The sequence below is a fragment of the Vulpes lagopus genome, chromosome 20, assembly GCF_018345385.1.
Source record: "Vulpes lagopus strain Blue_001 chromosome 20, ASM1834538v1, whole genome shotgun sequence".
Lineage (NCBI taxonomy): Eukaryota > Metazoa > Chordata > Mammalia > Carnivora > Canidae > Vulpes > Vulpes lagopus.
Genome location: NC_054843.1, coordinates 14763286 through 14785953, shown reverse-complemented (window position 1 = coordinate 14785953; position 22668 = coordinate 14763286). Strand labels below are relative to the sequence as shown.

Genomic DNA, 22668 nt, shown 5'->3' with positions numbered 1-22668 from the left:
ATTTCTCTTTATTTTGCACTAAAACTACCAAAGCAAGTGTCCAAACGTGGCTCACCTAGAAAATACAACCAGGAGGGGATTTGAAACTCTCTCCCTTATTTTGGGTAGAGGGGCAGTCACAGATCTTACCTTGACAATATGTTTCAATTATGTTTCTCTTTAAGAACACAATCTTCTTTCAAATTTTGTATTGCCTTAAAATACGACAAATGTCTATTCTTTTGATTAAACTTAAGTATTTATTTCTTGCTGCCAGCATGAAAGTGAATATAACTTTATGAGTGGTCTGGCTTCTCTGTCTTTGGTCACAAACACTGATTTCTTTTTGATTCTCACTTTGTCTCCAACTGTCAAAAAGAAAATGGCAAGATATTGGGGCTGACCTTTCTGCTTCCAAGTTTTTGCTGTAGTCATAAGGCAAGATGACCTTTAAGGTCCCTACCAGCCAGGAGCTCAAGCAAACCACACACTCTTGTATCCACAGGAAATGAAACTGTGAAGGTCATCTCTCAGCACAGAGTGGCATGGGGGGTCTCCTATTCATACATCAGTTTGCCGTTTATAATCTCAGAATTAAGGATATAGCTACATATAGATACCTATATCTATATATAATTAGAATAAAAATTTAAGTAGCTTTCCAAAGCTTCCATTTCTGGACTTGCTTTTCATGAACTCCTTTGTGCAAACACAAAGGAGTTTAATCATGGAAGTTTAAGTTTCTAAACTAATTTCATTAGAAAGTACCAGATATATTGATGACCACCTAGCTGCCTTGTTCAGGAAGCAGGGAAATTAGGGGTAGGATGGATACCCCAGCAGTATCCTCTAGTGTTTGCAGACTGGAAATTTCCCGGTAGGTCCTCCTATTTTTCTCTGGTGGGTGGAGTTCACATTTTCAATGGATCTACATATGTGACCACGAATTAGAGTTGTGAGCTGGCCTGGTCTTAGAATGCTGGAGTTTAAATTTCAGCTATGGTGCCTAGTCGCTAGGTTACACTGGGCAAAATGTTTAGTTTCTCTTTGATTTGGTTTCCTTATCTATAAAATGGAAACAATAGTAGAAGCTTTTTTCATAGAGTTATTTTGTGAATGGTTGAGTGGGTACATGTAAAACACTTAGCACAATGCCTGGCACATGATTAGTACTCTATTCCTTTAGAATAATATTGCATATATATCAGTGAAAATATATTAAGTCTATGGAACTCGCTAATATGTATTTTGGGTTTTGTTTTGTTTTGTTTTTGGAGGGCAGGGAGGAACACTGAAATATTGATTCTCCCTTAATTTTAGCCATTGGATGCCCTTCTATGCACAAATTCCTTGTTTATTCCAGTGTTTTAGTTAAAGTAGGTTCTATACATGTTTAATACACAGAATTTTCAGTGCTTGTTTTACTTATTTTACCTAGTTCATAATATATTTTAGTGTTTATGTAGTGAAAGGCTTTTTGACTGCTTGTGTCTTGCCTGTGAAGGATAGGTACTCAAGCATAAGAAGGAAATGAAAATTAACTGCAGTCTTTTGCCATTAAAAAATATATATATATCTCTGCTTCTGAACCCATTGACAATGAATCCCTATGATGATAAGTCTGATATGAAAATTCACTTATAGGGATCCCTGGGTGGCACAGCGGTTTGGCGCCTGCCTTTGGCCCAGGGCGCGATCCTGGAGACCCGGGATTGAATCCCACATCGGGCTCCCTCCCGGGGCATGGACCCTGCTTCTCCCTCTGCCGGTGTCTTTGCCTCTCTCTCTCTCTCTCTCTCTGTGTGTGTGACTATCATAAAAAAAAAAAAGAAAATTCACTTATAAATAAGTGGGTTTGTAGTAATAAATTATGCTAGTGCCATTTATGCTGCTCTGGACATCGTCCAAAGATAACGTGATGTGTGTGTGCGCACACATGTGTATGTGTGTGTACAAGTGCGAGTGTGTGTGCATATGTGCACACACCTATGTGCGCATGTGACTTCTCTTGTAGAGGGAAGAAAACTGACAAGTAGTCTTCTAGAAACCACAAGTGAAGCTTCAACTAGAACTGTAGCTTTTCTGGTTTTACAAGGATAAAGATTTGCTTGTTTATTTTGCAAAAAGCCATTCCTCTTCTTTTCTTCTGTGCCTTTGGTGTGTCCCTAGTGAGCCTCCTCATCCCTCTCTTCTCTTGCCTTCTTTTGCTTTCTTTTACCTTCCTCTTTGGCTTTTTTTTTTTTTTTTTTTAATAATTGCCAACATCATGGCACCTTCTTTGGATTAATCCCCAATACTTGTTTTCTTGGTACTAGTGTGAACCTGAACATACATTATTCCTCTTTCCTGACACCTTTATCCTTATGCTATAAATATTCCTCTGGGGAGGGTGGGAGGAGCTAATCCAGTTCTTGTACTGTACTTAAAATAAACTGCCTCAAAAAAAAAAAAGTCTAGGGTTTTTTTGTGTGAGATTTTATATTTGTGTCATTTTACAGACATAAAATCTTTCATTTTATATAGATCTACTTTAACTTGAAAGCAAGCCCTAATCTGAGGCCTTTTTGTAAAGACAATTTTTAGTAAAATGGACCAAATTGTAGTGAAATATAGAAATCAAGGAATAGATTACTGAGAAATAATGAGATTATCATTGCTGTTATTTTCTTGATTTGGTCAAATTACTATCATAGTTCTGTGGAGGCAGTGTCAATGATTTTTTCATTTTTGACAAAAAGATCTAAGCACTCACATCCTTAACATTTTTAAACTCTGAGGTTCAATGTGGGAGCAAACCTGGAATGTTCAAAATGTCAGGAAACTTTTTAGGGAATAAGGACGGAAGGATTCTATTCATACGTTTGCTACATTAAGGCTTCGGAAAGTCTGGTCACCTATCTGCATACATGTTTTATACCTTCCCAGGGTAATTGATGATCTAAGAAGAGAGATCAGACTTCAATGATCTCCTGCTAATTATGTTAAAAAAGATGGAGGGAGAGTATTGGAGATTATTGGAGATTATTGGGAGCCATGTATCTACACTATCTTTGTGTGAAGTTCTTGCATCCTAGAACTCAGGATTTGGCTGCCTTTTGCTCTCATTTTATCCATTTTCTGAGCTCATTCAGAATCCTTGGGGCATTTCTCATGCCACCATCCTTGGACATAAAAAAAAGAAAAAAGAATCTGAGAGGTTGGGAGTTGGCCTTCATATTAGCTTCCAGAATAGGGGTTATGATTATTGTGCCTGAAAGCTAATGAGGAAGCTGATTCTCATCTTCTGAGTTTGTGTCCAAAATTTGAGGGTAGAGGAAATCTAGACACTGAACTAGAACTTCAAAGTATGGTCCCCTTATCCCCACCTGTGATCCAAAAAGCCACTCCTTGCCCAGCCCATTTTCTTGCAACTTCAATGTTTAAACTGGATCTCCCCTCCCTTCACTCCTGTGAACTCCCTTTGGCTGCAGTTCATCAACCCCACTAACTCATTTTCTTATCTCCTTTTAATTTCATGTTTTCACTATCTCTATGTCCTTTTCCCTCGCATCTCTTCTATTTTATCTTTTTTTGCACCCATACTTTGGGCTTGATGCCAACATCTTTGCTCTCTCAGATCCTCAATATAAGCTAATTCTTTGCATGGATGCATACCCCAGAATTACCCATTTTTCAACCTTCGAACCATAAACATACACCTGTGGGGGACAAAGGGTTACTCAGTGGCACCAGATACATAAGGATCATCTTCCTTGGGTTCATCTTTATTAAAGATTGTATTTAGAATACTTTTATTCCATTAAAATAAATATAAGTATATAGTGGAATGGATTTATTTATTTATTTATTTATTTATTTATTTATTTATTTATAAAGAATTCTTAAAGAAATTTTTCACTTGGGGTGGCTGCTCTGGCTCTGCATCCAAACTGTTGGAGTACCAGTTCATTCTCCTCTAACATTAGGTATAATTTCATGGAAAACTTTGAAAAGTGAGGTTAACACGGGAGCAGTGCTCCATTCTGATATTAATCCATGTGCTTTTTCCAAATCTTCTGAATCTGAACCCTTTTTCCACTTTTAAAGTTATAGCAAGAGCTTTTATATGCATTGCCCTCAGGGTAGGGATGACATAGAAAGAGAAAAAAAAAGTAAAATTTGCAGCTCTGAGTTCTTAAATAGATTTTTGTGGATCTATAGAAGCCACTGCAGTCTTTGAAGCTATTAATTACAACAGCCCAGGTGTTTGAAAGAAGGAAAAAGAAGGCACTTTGAATTGTAAACGTTTGCCTTGGAGCCTTCAGGGCCCAGCCAGTGAAGGGACTGGGAGTGGGGAATGAAGCTAGGATAATTTTGTGTTTTCAAGGAGAATCATCTCTCCAGGGTCTGGGAAAGCCTAGATGCTGAGGAATACCAGAGAAGGGGCCCCCTCACTTGCCACTTTTGGAGTTAAACTCCCATGGGGTGAGATAAAGCAAGTATATGGGACAGCTTAATAGAGGGAGGATCTGAAACCACAGGGAAATAGTACCAACTCTGTGTCCCAGACTCAGAGGAAGCAGTCACTAGAGCATAGAAATGTCATCAAAGTTGATCATCAGGCCATTTAGAGACTGTCCTCTATTTTTATGGCCTCTGAAAGGTGCTCAAGAGCAGCTGAAACTCTCCACTGCCCTAAAGTGAGCATGAACATGGCTGATAGGTATGGAGAGGTGGCTGCCAAGTGGCCCACCCAAGCATTATGACCATAGAGAAGAAAGTGTTTCTGTTATGAGAATAAGTCTCAGGTGGGCTGGACATATCCAGAGGTAAGCAACTCTCCTTGCTTAAAAATGGCAGAAAAGTGGGTTTGCATGCCAATCCAAAGAACCTACAGTACCTTTCTCCTATCTGAAGTCACCATCAGAAGACAGTGTGACTATCTTCTTTGTCCTTCTGGCTACTTTCTGGCTTCCCTACATCTTCTGAGCCTGACTCAATTCTTCTTGTAAGCTTGGAGCCTACACATTTCCTCTGAATATTGGTCTTATATGTACCTGACCAGGCCTCCATGTTGAAGGCCTGAGATTATCCTATGAGTACTGACTTTCCATTACCATACAGATAAGAGGGGACTGGTCCTTTCAGCAACTCAGAGGCTAAGTTAGGGCCATAAATAAAATAAATTTTTTGCATGCCTCTTCTCATATAGAGAATGACTTGGCCCTGAGGTAAATTGAGCCTGATAGACGATTTTAGTTGTTCACAGTCCATGTGTGTGCTATCATGAAGTCCTTGCAGTACCAGCTTATGCCTACATGTAGTGGACATACATTTTTCTCTAGCTATAAACTTAGATGTGCAAGAAAACTATGTGATACCATAATAAATAATAACAGATCTCAGCTTAGCTTAGAGGTCCTCATCTCCTCATCTGCTAGTGGATATTATCAACTCAAAGTAATTCACTTTTGGTTTAAAACTAAATTTTCTTTGGTTAATAGCTCAGTTAAAATGAGCCTCTCCCCATCTTCCTTCTTTCCCAGGTGCATCTTGGTGTAGGAGAATTTAATAGAGAGCCTGGGCATTGGTGATAGTGGGAGAAGCTAGTCTATGGCCGCCCTCTGTCTTTTGGCTTCCACCAGGGCATGGCATCCTAGGAACTCATGGATGCTGCACTCTCTCTCTCTCTCTCTCTCTCTCTCTGTGTCTCTCTCTCTCTCTCTCTGTCTCTCTCTCTCTTTCTGATGTGTCTTCTGAGATGCTTATGGCCCCACTATGGTCTCCATGTCAGGTGCACACACTGAGTTTTTTCTACTCCAACCTCAATTCTTTCGATCCACTGGTTCTCTCAGCTCTTCCATCAGGGTTCTATTGGGAAGCACCATGAGTTTTGGGTGCTTTCCCTGAGATGCTCTGGGACTGAGCGGGACTATGAAGCTGTTCCAGGTTCATGGCCTACATGTTGTTATTCCACCATTCTGAAGACAGTTGGATGTAAAATTTCTCTAAAGTTTTGCTACCTCCTGGGCTATATATACCTTGTGAATCCCAAAATAGCATTTTCTGTTCAGGATCTCCCCAGAACTTTTCTGAGGTTTCTTTTCTCCTGTCCTCAGATGGGGACTTGGCTCAGGGATGGTCATAAGGCCTTCTCTCCATGATTTTGGTACCATGAAGCTTTAATGACTTCCTTCCCATTCTTCCTTTCTTTCCTAGTGGTCAAAAGCTGGTCAAGGATTGGAACATGAGGGAAAAAAGCATCATTTTGTGCATTTCCTCAACTTTGGGCCTCTGGGTTTTGGCTCCTGCTTATTAGAGATAAACTATTTGAGCTACAAAAAGTAACAACTAATTATAAAAACTAAACACCTGGTTCTTGAGCCTGAAAGCCATGGTTTTCAAGATTTTTGTCTATGCTATTTATATGTAAAGTCTACTTAAAACTCAAAACATAAGAATTTGATTCACGTCTGGATTTAAAGCAATACGTATAAAAACCTTGATGCTTAAGGGTGGAGGGGGGTAGGAGTAAAGCAATAGACAATAAAAGCACATCTTCTTTGTTTCCCTTTGCTTTTAGCAGAATTTAAGTTCCACTTACAGAATAGTTTTCCATGTGCTCCAGTCCCATTGATCTCCCCCTTTCTTGAATTGTGATTGAGAATGGAATCAGTTCCATAGCTTCAAAAAACTGCTAGCTACATGTCTTTGTTTGGCTTGTTTGTTTTATTTTGTTTTTGTTTTCACCTACTCTGTAGGCTCATCAAAGTCAGGAATGATTCTACTTCTATAGCCGGCTTTCCCTGTGCTTGTAGCACTTTGCTTATGATTGGTGAGAACTGCTTCACTCTTTGATGCCATGATGGCTGGTTTTCTCTACATCCAGAGCAGATCATTCCATCCTGCAGCATGGGCAGGAGAAGGCAATTCTGCTTATGGCAATAAGAATTTAATATGTTCAAAATAACTGCACAATCTTATTTAAATTTGTATTTGGCCAAGCTTCTTTTTTTGGTCCTGTTTCTATATTTTTATTTCTTTCCCACTTCTTATCAAACTTAAAAGCTATTGTGGCTGTAAGAGAATTTTAAATATCACCCCCTAATTCCACAGATGGAGACTGAGAATGAGGGAAGAATAATGACTTATGCAAAGTCACGTACCCATTCAGTAACAGCAGCACAGCAACCTGCATTCTTGGCGTGTGATTCCCAGGTTACATTTCCATAAGAGCCTTTTATATCTTTTAGAGTTTGCTTGGTTTAGAAGACATTGCCATTGTACACTTGAAAAGTTATTTCTAAATTGATATTAATTGCTTCCTGGCCTATCTGTGATTTGATGAATGTTTGGGTTTCCAGGCAAAAGAAAGCCTCTTTGCACAATTACAGAAATAACCTATTGAGACTTCTCCAAATCACTTGCTAAATAAAGTGATCAGACTACGGAAGAAATGAAGCTGAGGACACTTGGAGGCATCTGATAATGTGCCAAGCGACACTTAGGACTTAAGATAAATGCAAAATTAGGGTGGCTTATCTGTGGATGGTAGTTTCTTAGTTCTTATGGTTGATAATGACTAAGTGATCAGGGCACTATCCTTTATTTCCCAGTTGAAAAATCCAAATATTTGAAGTCTAAACACTTAGTTAAAAAAATGTGGAAAAAGAAAATTCTAATGCTACTAGTTTAAATTTAGAGGATAAATGGAATCACAGTAACTTCATTATGTCACTCAAGTCTTACTCATTATTTTTGTTATGTATCTGGATGCGTACATTGTAACATGGAAACATGGCAGTATTTTGCGGTTTGGCCAATTAGCTCTATTTGGGTTGTCGATTACAAAGCTCAGATTCTACAGTGTGTGAAACCACACAGAACATTTGGTTTTCTATCACAAAAATGTTCTTATTTGTGCAAATAGAATTTCTTTGAAAATTTAAAGGAGAATCCCATTTTCCATGATATCAGTCTCTGTGGAGAGGATTTTGAAACAAAAATGATTTTAATATGCTTGTGCATCTGTGCATATAAAATTCCATAACTGTGGGAAGCATAATGAGATGGTTCCTAAAGGCAAGTTAAAACTGCAGCATCAAGCAGAAATTTTTCATTATCTATAAGAGTTAATTAATAATGCCATTTGGCACAGTCAGATGTGCAGAAAATAGTGCAAGAACTAAGAATGCTTTGCTTTCCTTTTGCTTTTCAAGGCTGTTCAGGCTACTTTTAAATTGCTTACTGGGAAAAAGACCTTATAGTATAAAGGGTCATGGGCTTGGATACTAATTGGGATTCATTGTTGTGCTGCTTTGCCATAAATGGCTTATACAGAACATAAAATAATACTCATCAAATGCAGTAAGGTATTTGGAAATAATTTTGGGGGAAAGGTTTAACTATATGATCCAGCTGATTTTCCTAAGGGCATGATCTATACCCACCATGTGTTGCTAGGTAATTGCAATTTTGCTAGAAAAACTCTAAAATAATTCAGCTTATAATTTTAGTCTAAGACAAAATAAGCTTAATTTTTTCCTTATTGCATTGGGTTATAAACAGGCTATCAGGAGCCAGATTAGACAACATTATGGTGCTCCATAGTTCTTGATGTACTTGTTCAATCTTTTCTTTTTTTTTTTTTTTTTTTTGTTCAATCTTTTCATATCTCTCTGCTCTCGCTAACTTTAAACCGTGTTCCTTATAGTATAATCCACAGATAAACTGCCAATGTTAATAAAAATCTCACTCTTACCTCTTAATTTGAAGTCAGATTGCTTCAATCTGACAATAGAATACAGATTGCTATATTCCTTCTAACTTTAAAGAAAACTCATGCTTACCAACAGTTTTAAACAGCTGTATTTAAGGTTGTTGGGAAAAAACTCATTTAGGAAAAGCTATTTTAAAAACCTCTTGTACTGAAGATAGTTTTAATAGAAACTCATGTACATGATCTAATTTGGGAGAAAGCTTATATACTTAGGCTAATTTTTATGAAAACTAATCTGCACAACTGGTTTTAAGCATTCATTTCCAGATTTTTGTTAAAAATGCCAGTCCATGGATTACACTCACTGAGAGGGAATCTATGGAGGTAAAACTTTTAATGTGTATTGCATGTAATTTCCCTGGGTGATTCTGAGGTCCACCAAAAAGTCTGAGAACTAATGATGTAAAAATCAAGTTTGGAAAACTTTCTTTCATGTTCAAGCCCTCTCCCCTTTTTTCTAAATTTCACTTAAAATCCAATGGCTCCCAGTGGGGTCACTGTGGTGTGAGTGATCATTTACTTGACCTCAAGAATTGGTTGTTTAGGGCATGTACAAAGTGAGAAAGAAGAGAGTGTAAGGGACTTACATTTCTGAAATGTATGGAGGTCCTTCAAGGGAAAAAAGGGTGCAGAGACCAATTCAACTTCTGATTTGATCATTTGAGTAGGCCTAGCAGCTGTAACTAAATATGAAGGTTATCAATTGAATATAATGAAATATTTATAACAAAGATGTGCAGTTTCTTTTTGAATTCTCTCTAGAAAAGGTCTACTGAACATTGAATGCTAAATATGTGCTGTATCTCTTGCTTACAATTAGTGTCATATCTCTAGAATCAAGTAACATCAGTGATTTATTGAATGCCAATTATATGCATAAGGTTATGCTTTAGATCACTACTAAGCAATAGAATCAACTGGTTATCTTAAAAAACAAAACAAAACAAAACTATTGTCCTGCTCCCACTTCAGACTAATCAAATTAGAATTTCTAGAGATGAGGTTCATAACTTCTAGATCCTCATGTATTGGTGGTTTGAGTCCTTCCCTTGGAGGCAATGAAATTGCCCTTGATTTTTAATGCTTGTATGAGGAAATGTGGTTTTAGAGCTAGTTTGAACCTTTATATTGGAAAACCTCTTTTCCAAACTGACTCTGGGTTAAGATGCATGATAAATTGTACTTATCATCCACTTGATTAGAGAACAATACTTAATTTCTCTATGAGGAACTGTTAACCAGTATCTGTTAACAGGATTCTTATAAATGATCTCATTTTCTATGCCATTATATTATTTCATTCAATTCTCATAGCAAATAGAGGTCAACAGATTATCTTCATTTTACAATTGAAGACACTGAATCTCAGAGAAATTAAAAAATTACCCCCAATAATAAGAACTATGTGCCAGGCATGGCTAATGTGTTTTGTACATTATCACTGGATGAGATAAACATTATTAGGCCAGTGTTCCCTGGAGTATGATCTATAGAACAATGGTCTGTCAAGATGTTTTTGAGGAAAAATAGATTCTGTTATCTAGTAAGTTTGAGAAATACTGAATACTTTCCAATCTTGTTGAAAATTCCCAATGCATCATAGCATGTTAAACACACTGAGATATCATGCAGTAAAGGAATGTTTAGAGTAATGCTCTGTGGGTCACTTACACCAGGAAAATCTTACTTGAGTAACATTTGCCAATGGGATCCATTATGAAAGAGATTCCTTCAGTACAACCTTATGACCTAGGCATAATGCCCTAGTATTACATATTAAGAAACCGAGGCTCTGAGAAATGAAGTCACTTGTCTATAGTTATTCAGTATGTGAAGGTACTAGAACTTGCACCTAGGTTTGGTTGATTTTGAAAAATCTCTTCTGATTCTAAAATCTAGGATTCCAGGCTGCTAACTAATATCTATTTATCTGTTAGTAAAGCTAAAATGAAATTGTTGAAAGGATTAAATGTAATACTATCATTTCAAACATTTTGAAAACTATAAAATAATTTATAAATATGAGAAATAGGTAGTATACAGATTAAAGTGGCATACAAATATTAATTTTATTCAACCTCTGAATGACACTTTTAAAGGTTAATCTCTGTAGAAAAGTGAATTTTGTTATTGCTAGCCTTGATTATCTAAACTTCATCAATCACCCTTATATTTTTTTGGTAGCATCTTTGATTTATTAAATAGCCCTTGAGAATATAAACTTAGGTAATTTGTGATTTCTATATATAGAATCAATGAATTATGAATAATAAAATAATTATCCCAACATTGACTCTACTGATTATGAAGATGCAACTCTGAACCAGGACAAAGTATGTTGCTTTCACTTCAATAATAATAAATAAATGTTGGTGTAATTTATAGATATTTTCTTAAAAGTACATTTATTTAAAGAAGAAAGCAAGACTGAGAAACAATCAGGGCAAGAGTGAACTTTCCTAAACGTGCTTTACTGAAGAAATATAGTGTTGATTAAAGAGACCTGTGTTCAAAATTTGGAACCCATTTAAAGCTAAGCAAGAGAAGACAAAATGTTACATGATTGCACAGATGGCTTATCTCTACTTCTGAGAACTATGTTTTGGGGGCTAACTTCATATGTCAAAAGGTAATCCCGTTAAGGAGAACAAAAACCAACTGATCCCATATTGAGGAAAGATGAAAGGCATCTTCAATTCTCCTACTCACTGCAAAGAGGAAAGAAGCTCAGAGGGACAGCAGACATCCTCCATCACAACCAATTAAGTATGCAGTTGGTTTTCTATATCACCAAGCTGAGTTAGAGTGGGAATTATTTACAGCATTTTGAATGCAGGCGGAAAATAAATCTACAGAGATCTGTAACTAATGTGTATGGAAATTCTTTCCTCTACTTATTTTCTCCTCCTTGCCCTTCTCCCCAATACACTTGGAATGAATTGATAAATGATGAAGGGTCCAGAGAAATGAGTGTGAAAGTGGTGATGCTCAGAAAGGATTGCTGTGAGAACAACCACTCTATCCTGGGTGAGTAGGAAGGGAATAAAATAACATCTTGTGAAAAGATGTTCATCAGTGCAGAGTGAGAGTGAGTAAGTGGAAAATAGAAGATGTTATGCATTAGTTCCTAGTTTAGGACTTTGTCTGGAGTTTGCAAGAAATAATCTATAACATGAAAAAAAAAATAGCAGTTCCTTAGAGACTCTGAGCATACTATGATCTGAACCTACAGAAGACTGTCAAGTAAATGTTATGTGAGAACTTGATGATAATGAATTTCTACCCAGGAATCATTCTCGACTGTGTTGTGCCTTTCTGAGTGATGTTCAATTTAGCTAATGCTCTTTTGTGACGCCAGAGGTTTCAAGTTGTTTTCATTTTCTGGATCACATTTATCAATTTTTAAATCTAAGACATCTTTGAGTCTTTGTGTAAGTAATACATTTTAAATAGCGGAATCAATTTGAGTTGAACATCAACATTGTTACAGAGTTGCTACGAAAAGACAGGGCTTCGGGTAATTTGAACGTGTGTGGATATACAGAAAATAAGGGACAGGGAGAGAGAAAGAGGAGAAAAAAGGTCCACAAAGATGAAAAGAATTCCACAATATTAGTATTTTGTTTTTATGGTTTGCACTGTTGAAAATCTGGATCTACTTTTTCATGAAGAAAGATTTATTTTTAATGCATGCATATAGAATTAAGATAACCATTGTCTTGATAATATAGCAGATTCTGGAAAATACACATGTCTTGGAGTTTATATACCCTTAATAAACCTCAGTTTCAACACAGAATGTACATCTGTTCTCAGTGCATTGAATTCAGTGTCTAAAGTACATGAGTTTTGCTATCTTAAAAGGATAGGGAATATGGCTATTTATGCTTAGTAGATACAGATATCATCAACAACACCAATTAGCAGAAACAATTTCTACTGGGCACACTTTTTTTTTTCTTTAACTATTACACAGTATGAACTGAGGACTGTGTCCGAATCCCTCTCTCCTCTCGAATTAATTTGCCACATTCTAAATCCGTAGATAAAGTGGTTCCAGAAGTGGAGTTGGTTGGATGGGTTTGCTTACACTGCAGTCCATAAAAGAAACAAAAAGCCTTGCATGCAAAAGAAATGAGAAAAAAATATAGAAAAAAATGAATAAATCAGAAGCAAAAATGAGTGTTTAAATGAAAATTTAAATAAAATGAAGCTGGCAATTATGAGAAGCACATTAAAGCATAACATATACAAGCTTTTATTTTTCAAATTAGTTGCATAAAACAAGACACCTCAAGAGCAAATTGAAAGTTAAAACAAAGCAGAACAGTCCATTTTCCCTTTTAAATAGATAGTTTTCTCTAACAAAATCTAAGAAAGGGGTGCTTAATGTTCTCACAATTGCCTTGTAATTGTGGGAAAATTTTCATGATAAAGCCAGGTTATAATCAACCATTCCCAGCTTTGGGAGCTTAAGGAAATGAGACTGGTATGGGATTATTAATCAGAACTGGTTGCATAATTTGTGGGATCCAGTGCACAGTGAAAATGTGGAACGCCTTTTTTAAAATAATTAATAATTTCAAGAGTGACAGCTGAGCATTAAACTAGCCCTGTTATTAATTGTTGTTAGTCTCAAAATTCTAACAATAATTTTAATTTGAATGGGTGGCCTAATGCACGACAATGGGCATGAGCTTTGTACTTTGTTTATTCTAGCATGCTTATGAAGGAATAATACAATCATCTTATTCAGAATGGTGTAAGTTCCTGGTGCGATTTCTATCAAAAATAAAAGTGACATAAAAATGGTTGACTGTTAAAATCAACTATAATTCTAAAAACAATTTGGAAAAATAAAGTGTCTAATAAATTTCAGTGTCATTTTGTATAATTTATCATATTCCTGGTCCCCCCAAATTGGTGAATTATCCTTTTACAAATCATATTTTGAGAGAGCTAAATGCTCAGTTTCAAAATACTATATTTATATCTTTATGTAAATTGTTTTGCATTAGTACATGTGCTCAGCATCTAGACTTAAAGAAAGGATGGTAACATTTTTCTCAAAGATCTTTTTATATCTTTTCCAATTTTGGATTTATTTCTTGCTTGCTTTATCTAGGGTTTCTATCTTAAGAGCAAATAACTGTTCAAGAAATTAACTGAGTTTGGAATTTCTGCACTGCCATTCCAAATAGTGCTAATTGGATTTAGTATATAAGGCGCTTCCTTCTTCTCATTAATAAATGATGGGGTTGCAGTGCCAGCAGCACCTGGCAGGGATTCAATAGCTCTTTGCTCTAACTCAGAAATGGCTCTTCTGGGCATCTAATTCAATAGACTGTTACAAAAAAAGGGCAGGCATCATTTAAACCCTCAAACTTAAGACAGATAACACAAACTAAAAACCACCTCGTCCTAGAAAGAGATGACTCACCTGTTCAACATCATTGTTCTTCCGTGATTTGTATATAAATTCTCCAATGGCTACAAATACAGAAAGGACCAGTCCAGCAGCCAGAACAATGAAGATGCCCCCAATATTTTCTACTCCCAGAGCACTGGCCTCTTTGCTGTCTTCCTCGGGGCAGCCATTCCCCCGCCACCACTTCTCTTTCATCATATGCAGTTTGCCCTCTTCTTGTAACTGAAGAATAGCAATAGTGATTTTATCCCGGTAAGGAGAACCTGAAAGTAAGATCATTTGGATATTGGTCACCAAAAGATTGAAGATGTCAAGAAGGATCATTGTCTTAAAGGTAACACCTTCATGGCTGTTGGGCAACCCCAATGCACAAATGGACTGGCAAAGGGCACGGAAGTTGAAGTCTTTATTTTGAAGGTTCTAAATACTTGGAAACTGGATAGCTGACATTCTGAGATTAACTCTTGCCGGACTGTCTGTTCCTTTTCAATAAGGAAAAGCTGATCTGGAAATTCTACTGTATACTCTGTTTCTGGTGAGGCTTTCATAAATCCCATGTTGGGGGATTTCATTGTTTGGATTCTATTTCTTCTCAATTGTCTAATATTGTGACAGCCTGGCTAGGTGATCATCAGTGTCATCTTGCCTTCTTCCTAGGGCAGAGATAGACATTTCCCAATGTTGGGAAGTCTGGGTGGCTCAGTGGTTCAGCATCTGCCTTCAGCTCAGGTCGTGATCCCAGGATCCTGAGATCAAGTCCCCTGCTTATCCCTCTGCCTATGTCTCTGCCTCTGTGTGTGTGTGTGTCTCTCATGAATAAATAAATAAACTCTTTAAAAAAAAAAGGATCTGAAAATAGCAGATCTTGGTAATAGTAATTAGTCCATACCGAGTAATATACCATTAAGATTAGAATTTGAATACTTCAAAGGTTCTAAAAATTCAGCTAAGTTTGGAAGATGTGCAAGGACTTCATCGATCTTTTAGTAATGTTATTAAGCTTTTAAATATGTTATGGTTAGACAGTACTGACAAGCGTCTATAGCCATAGCTTGCCCAGTACTGGCTTTCTATGCCAATTAATGCAAAGGGAGATATTAAAAGATGGTAAGATGCATTTACACAATTTTTCATTGGATGCTAAAAATTTTTGTTAGTATTTCTTTTACTCAGTAGGAAAGTAGTATACCTTCATTCTGTTTGTAAACTTTAAAGTTCTTCTTGGTAGAAATAAAAAGGAATGCAAAAATCAAACAGCAGGTGGAAAAGCGGGCCATCTTAGAATCAGAAGACATCTTAGCAATCATATACTCCAGCCCATGTATTTTAGCCTTGAAGAAATTTAGGATGTGAAAGTATGAGTAAAAGCACTTGTTACTGGCTGAGGCAAGGACTTAACTCATTTCCTCTTACTTTTCACCTAGTGTCATTTTCATGAAAGCTGCTTCCTCTACCCCACAGCCTACCTCTCTTCCTGTCTTCAGCCTCCACATACACAAACCTCATGTTTCATGGCATGTTTTATGTTGGAAAAGCAGAAGGTTAACATTGTGGCATTTGTCATTTTTCTTTCTTTCCTCCCCAAACTTCCTAAAGTCATTGTCAGTACCCAAAATCAAGTTTAAAAAAAGAGCCAAATGTTTTGGAGTTAGATTACGGCTTGTCAATTAGAAGAATGGATTTTTGGTGAGAAAATGGCTCTTTTAAGCCAAATTAAAAGATATTGGCTGCTTGCTTAAATACCCTCAGAATAATGGTTAGTGTCAAAATTAGCACCATTAACATACACATGGCATGTGAGCAATTAGGTGAACCAGGAGAGCTTCGCTTTAATGCACAAGAAAATGCTTTCAAGAGCGTGAGAATTGTTCTTACGGTAGCGGTTGCCGCTGTAATCATAGCAGTATACACAGTGGGCACTCAATAAATGTTGACTGACGCTCTCCTTGTGCCTTCAGGCTGCACAATACCTAAAACATTTCAGACAGACGGGAATCGGATCTCTGTTTAAAGTTGTTCTCTAAGGAAGGTAATTTCCAGCCTTCTAGTAACCTGTTTAAGCTGTAACTGCTCTCATTCTTTTGAAGTTTTATTTTAAATCCCTCAGGAGGCGCATTTCCAGAGCTTCTGTCCTCAGAGTCTCAAAGAAGCAAAGTCTTCAATTTTGTGTTGTGACTGAGCCGACTTTGCCAATTTTTGACCATGGCAAAGAGTTTGAAGCCTTCAGGGAGTCACTAAGGGCAAGACCAGAATTGTGTGGAGAATTTTTGGTGTCTAAATATATTTTAGCTTCAGCCTTGTTGTTGTTGCTTAAGTGGAGTGAGTGACATCAGAAGTGATTTATTATAAGTCACTGGAAAAAATGTATATGTATACACACAGATCTTCCTGAATAGCAACTGAGCTTTCTTAAAGAGTCAATTCATCATAGAAGAAACATCTCACAAATTTTTCCAACAGCTGTATTCCCAATGGATGTCGTCTTTCTGAGGTCTGCCATCTGTTCCAATTATTCCTTCATTGTTTTTGGTTTAAAAGCTTGACAGGTTTATAACCAGTATGAAAAATTCCTGGAGTGTAGTTCTTTTTATCTAGGGAGGGGGAAGAGCTCTTCAACTTTGGAACTTGTGTGTCAGAGTATGAATGAGGTTGGAAAAGGTAGACTGCGTTGGATCACTCATGTCCCTATGTCACATTATATATGGTACAGTGGTACTCATCAGAGCCTCATTTACATGAGGGCAAAGTCATTTTCAAATTGCTGCATTGATTCAAGACTGTTGCAGAAAGAAGCCCCTTGCTACCTTTCCATTTTTCCTACCCCCAAATTTTATCTTTAGTGTTAAATTTATTCATTAGAAGAAGTGCCCATTAAAAGTCTCGTAATAAAACACATATATTCTCAGGAGTGATACACAGTGTTATTTTTTTTCATTATTACCAGATAAGAAACTGGGTGAGCAAGGAGTAGTGTTGAAGGTGGTCAAGATGGGCTTATGAGGTGGAAGATAAAATGAGGAAAGTACAGGTGTCAACTCTATAATTTAATCTAAACATAGTTCTATTAAGAAACCAGGGGATCCCTGGGTGGCTCAGCAGTTTCGCGCCTGCCTTTGGCCCAGGTCGCGATCGTGGAGTCCCGGGATCGCGTCCCGCCTCGGGCTCCTGGCATGGAGCCTGCTTCTTCCTCTGCCTGTGTCTCTGCCTCTCTCTCTCTCTCTCTCTATCGTAAATAAATAAAAATAAATATTAAAAAAAAAAAAAAAGAAACCAGAGTTGCTCCTCCAAGTAGATGCAGAATATAACACAATCTTAAGGTCTTGATTTTGGAAAGATTCAGGTAAAAGTACCTACTCCTGCTATTTTTGTCTAACTTAGGGCCCTTTTAAATAAATCAGCAATTGGGGGATATAAAAAAAATAGCATCTAACTCCCTCCACCTCTATTATGGAAAATGAGGTGACAAAGCTTGGTTAGGAAGATACTAGATTGTTTTACAAAAAGAATCATAGCATTTTTTAAAATTAGTGTCTAACAATCCCACTGAGCCCCCTGCAGAACATGTTCACTTAATTATAGGAGAGTTCACCATCTGAGAAAAAAATAGACACTTTGCTAGCAAAACTGGTATTTCATCAGGGAAAGTTGTTGAAAATCAAGGGACAAGAAAGTAGTTATGGGGTTCTCTAGCTCAATCACTCTACAGATTTATTTATAATGCATTCTTGATAACAACAGCAATAATAAAGTTAATTTCTCCATAGCATATATTTCTAGCACCAGATGGACAGCAGGGAGTCAAATTGATTGTGTATTCATCTGGTTAATTAAATTAATATTTATCAAAAGCTGAACATGGGATACATAGTCTTTTTTAAAAATGAATTTGTGGCTAAATGTCCTAACGTTGGACAGTCCACTTAAAATCTGATTTTTTAAAATGAAAAAAAGGAACATCTAACAAATTTTTGTTCAAAATCCCACATGTGCAATTGACTAACCTGACAAGCAGTTGCCCCCTTTAGATGAGTCATGTGTTCTCTAATTTTCCATAGTTGCTACCATTCCCTATTGCTTCCACAAGCAAACAAGTTTATTCAATCATGATATCTGCTTGACCTCTGGAAGCATCTGAGTTTGTGATCTCAGGCTAATGTTGAGGGTTGGACTGGACAATCCCTTTCAAACAACAAAAATAATAATATAAGCAAGCAAATCTAATCTACCTTGAATCCCTAATGATATAATGTGACTGTAACCAAGATTTCTGCCTTTTGGACTACTCAGTGATCTAAAGTTGCTTCTGATTCCTCTCCTTTAGAATGTTTATCACAAAATTACTAATGACTCACTTAAGAAGAGCAGATTACCACCATGCCAAGCCTTATATGGTAACCTTATATATTTTCTATATATAGAGAATCCATAATTGTCCCTTAAACATAGAATTTAGTTTTATATGTTAGACATGCAAGAAAACCTTGTTATATGGGTCTGTACACCTACAAGACAATAATATCTCTAGGGAAAACAGTAGCATAAAAGTAAAGAATTAATAATATTTGGATATTTTAGATAGTTATCCTTGATGTATTTCTAGCATATTGCTAGAAAAAATTATAATTTAATCTTTATCTTTCTTCTTTTATAGATATAGTTTTGGTTTTACTTCTATTGACATGGAATTCTGACCTTTCAACTTTTATCATCTATAAGCATAATTAATTTTGTTATATTCCAATGTAATTTGAGATGGAAAAACTAGATATGCATTTAAAGGTACTGAAGAGAATAATGTCAAGAGGATTAATCAAGAAGATATTCTTTAAAGATAATTTTTGAGGGTAAAATAATAAAATTGATATCTTCAAACAGACACTTGGTGGTAGACCTTGAAAGAAATAGTGGGTTGAAAGTTCATTAAGTCAAATGTCTGGGAATTGTCCATTCAAAACATGGCTCTGACCTACACAGATATTTCCCTTATTGATTAGTCCACTAAAGGCATTGTAGAACTTCTCAGAGTGTGGAGTAGATATCACTGCATTCACTCTCTTTGATCCTGCATAATTGACATTGCCCATAACAGTCTTGGTTCATGCCTTGCCTCTCTTACCGATAGGTGTTCCCACTCCATAACCTTTGGAGTCAATGAGGCCCCCAATCTGAGTGAGGTTGCAGTTTCTCTGCGTCACATACTCAATGCTGGTGGACTCCATTAGCAGGGCGTAGTCAGTGGTGAGTACCCGTTGGATCCCTTCATCACTGTTTTTTACCAGGGCAGTCTGCTGCCTGCTGCTCATAAAAGCCCACATCTTCTCGTAGGTGGATATCTTTGATTTCTGCAGGGAAAGAAAGCACACCCACCAGCAGAAGAGTGCTGAGAAAATGTGTCCTAAAGCTATTCAAAATCCCAGTGGTCCAAACAGTATGGGGATTCTTTCTTTCAGGTAGGAAATCAGTAAGGATGATCCTTGGCTTTCAGTTTGGTAGTTGAGAGGAGCCCAATTTACTACAGGAAAACATTGGAAGCCCTGAGGCAGCCATTGAAGAAAAAGAGATTGAAAGACATTGGCTCAAAGTCCTGATATCAATGACAGCATCTGCCTAATGAATTGTGGCCACTAAGACTAAATTCTCAAGGCATGCTGGGCCAAGGAATAACTACCTCACCCCAGGACTCCTCTCATCGACTCCATTCCCCTTCATCCACTTAACTTCATCTGGCATTGTTGTACTGTTTCCTGCTTTGTACTTCTTGCCTGTTACAGCATGCCTTTGCTGGGGACAGCCCTGAACTAAATCACATGCTTTGGTTGCTTTGTTTATGAAAGAACTGCCATTTGCTCTTATCTTTTCTGGAAAACTAAGAATACAAATGTTCTTTTCAAGTTAAAATACAGATCAGAAAGCTCTTGTACTGTATTTATATGCTTTTTTATGTACGTATTCAATTTTAATTACAACTATATTTTAGAGGATGAGGATGGAATATTACATTTCAAAGTGTTCTATGATGTTGTCTTTTCCCTTATTCTTCAGCGTTTTGATAGATTCAATAATAAACCATAAATATGATGCATAGGATATATGCATCTATACATTCCATTATCTCATTATCTTTCCTTGTTAAAATATACTGCCTTAGTTTTCATATTGCTTGGATATGAATTTTCTATTCTTTTGAATAATGATCTATAATTAGACATTTTACATTTTACTCTGTAATTTCCATATTTTTCCAATTTTTTTTTTCTGAATTCGTCTTCATTTGCATCAACACTCCCCTCCATTTATTTTGAAAATGAAAGACATTATGGGAATTACTGATAATTCTGAGCTAACTCCAGCTCCCACACATGAGACAGCTTCTTTGGCAGGCATAGGGTGTATCATCTCAGGAGTGCAGAGAAGCTTAAAACATGATTTGGGGCCATAAGCAATAAATGGAATACCTGTGGAATCGACTCTGGTGTGGTTATTCATGCTCAAGTGTTCCTGCGGGCTCAGTTAATTCCTAACTCTATTTAGGACCTGGGTTAATGCTGTAGGCTTTATGAGTTAAGGGAGGACAGATGGCTTTATTTTGGATTGTTAGGCATTTGAAGATCCCCCTGAGAAAGGTCTTGTGAGACAAACAACAATTCAATAAACACTACCTTATAGATACTGGTATTTTATGGAAGCCATTCTATCATGATTAGGCCCCTGTGAATTACTCCTCAACCCCAGAGATATCTGTAAATAGGAGCTCATGTCTCCATGACAAAGGCATGTTTTTTTTTTGTGATCAGGGTCAATGCCTCATTTGTTGTGTGATTTCAATCTCTAAGAGATGTATAATGATAAATTTGTAATAAAGAACCACTCGAAGGAATACAAAGAAGTCAGTCTGTCTTTTGGTAGTAAATGCACAGCTGGCAAAATTATTCTTCTATCAGGAAACTAGATTCAGGAAAAATAGTTTTCTTACAAGTATGAAGTTTTAAAATTGTCAGAGACTTTAGATATTGACTCATTCAAACCTCTGTTTTTACAGAGGAGGGAATATTGGTATAGAAGATTTGGAGACTTCACAAAAGTCACAGAACTCGTCAGTATCAGATTTAATACCGGACCCCAGGACTCCCAACACCTAATTCACTGCTCTTTCCATTGGACCATTATGATCTTGGGGAGTGGATGTCATTGCCAAATTTTTTCTGAGAATGATTTTTAATCTTATTTGCTTTACCTATGACAATATAGCTTAAAGTCATGGACTCATAATATTCCCTGAAGCAGTTTTCTATTTTGTGTCATGGTAACACAAACTTAGAGTCTACCATCACATAAAAAAAGTCCCATGAAACATCTTTTTTTTTTTTTACCATATTTAACTTTTATTAAAAATGAATGTTGTAAATAGTTAGAGAACTGGATTTTTAGTTTAGGGAAGTTGAGGGCAAAACAAGGTAAATGATCAGTTCATTGATGGTAATGGACAAGTGTGGGAGGGTCCAGGAATTGAAGGACCTGCAGGAAGATGAAAAGATTCAACTCAAAACCTACAAGCCTATTATTGAGCCCTATCAGGTAGGTTCTCAAATTATCTCAATACACTGCAGACCTATTTGTGGTCTTACGACATGTGACTAACATACAGCTTGTATAACATGTAGCTCACCAAGAGCACTCAACAATCCTCAAAGTTGTCTACACTCAAGGAGAAGTATCCACTGATCATGTACTTGGTGCTACCACAATATCCATGAACTACAAAAATTCTCAACTCCTAACTTTCAATTTATTTTGTCTCATCACAGTTTAGTAATACAGTGTTCCCGGGGTTAGCATATTCTTCACACCACAATTTGAGTAGCACTGCTCTATAGAGCTGGAAGTCGTGGATTAATTCAATCACATCTACTTCTTTCTTTTCAGAACTCCCTGTGGTGCTAGAGGGGAAGTCTAGCTGGCATGCACTCCTTTGAAGCGTGGAGGGCAGAAATGTTTCTCAGTAAGAAAACTACCACTTGGTCATGCTGAAGGTACAGAAACATTCTCAATTCCTTTGACCTCCCCGCCCCCGCTATTCCTGATGGTGCTTAATGATGGTAAACAAAATGGAACAGAGAATGGCACCCTTCTGCTCCCATATAGAGTTGTCTTTCATCATTTAGAAATTTTGCTCTTATGGGGCTCTGCTGTACTCCACATTTGGAATTATAGACTATTTGAGAAGCTAGGGAGTTTAGATATACCGGAAGACCCAAATGTGGCTATAGAATAACTTTTTAACTGTTAGAAATACCTGTACGTGGCTCAAGTACCTTAGGACACGGTTTTCCATTATTAGAAACCTACAGGAAGAACTCCATGGTTGGGAGAGTTACCCTTAAGGATTCTTCAACCTCTATGTTCTACTCTTTACACCAACTCCTTCATATTACTTATGTAGGTCCTGACTTTGAAGACACACAGAAGGTCACATTTGGTTAGTGAAGGTGCTAGTACAGAATTA

The 22668-nt window shown here is 36.9% G+C and overlaps 1 protein-coding gene across 1 annotated transcript in view; it reads right to left on the bottom strand.

Moving 5' to 3' along the window:
- GRIK1 (glutamate ionotropic receptor kainate type subunit 1) overlaps nucleotides 1–22668 on the bottom strand; it is a 360508-nt gene that overhangs the window by 2639 nt on the left and 335201 nt on the right. Inside the window, exons 15-16 of the mRNA XM_041734902.1 lie at nucleotides 19282–19507; nucleotides 14178–14428 (exon numbers count right to left, since the gene is read on the bottom strand). Of these exons, the coding sequence (XP_041590836.1) occupies nucleotides 14178–14428; nucleotides 19282–19507 (477 nt within the window). The remainder of the gene's footprint in view (nucleotides 1–14177; nucleotides 14429–19281; nucleotides 19508–22668) is intronic.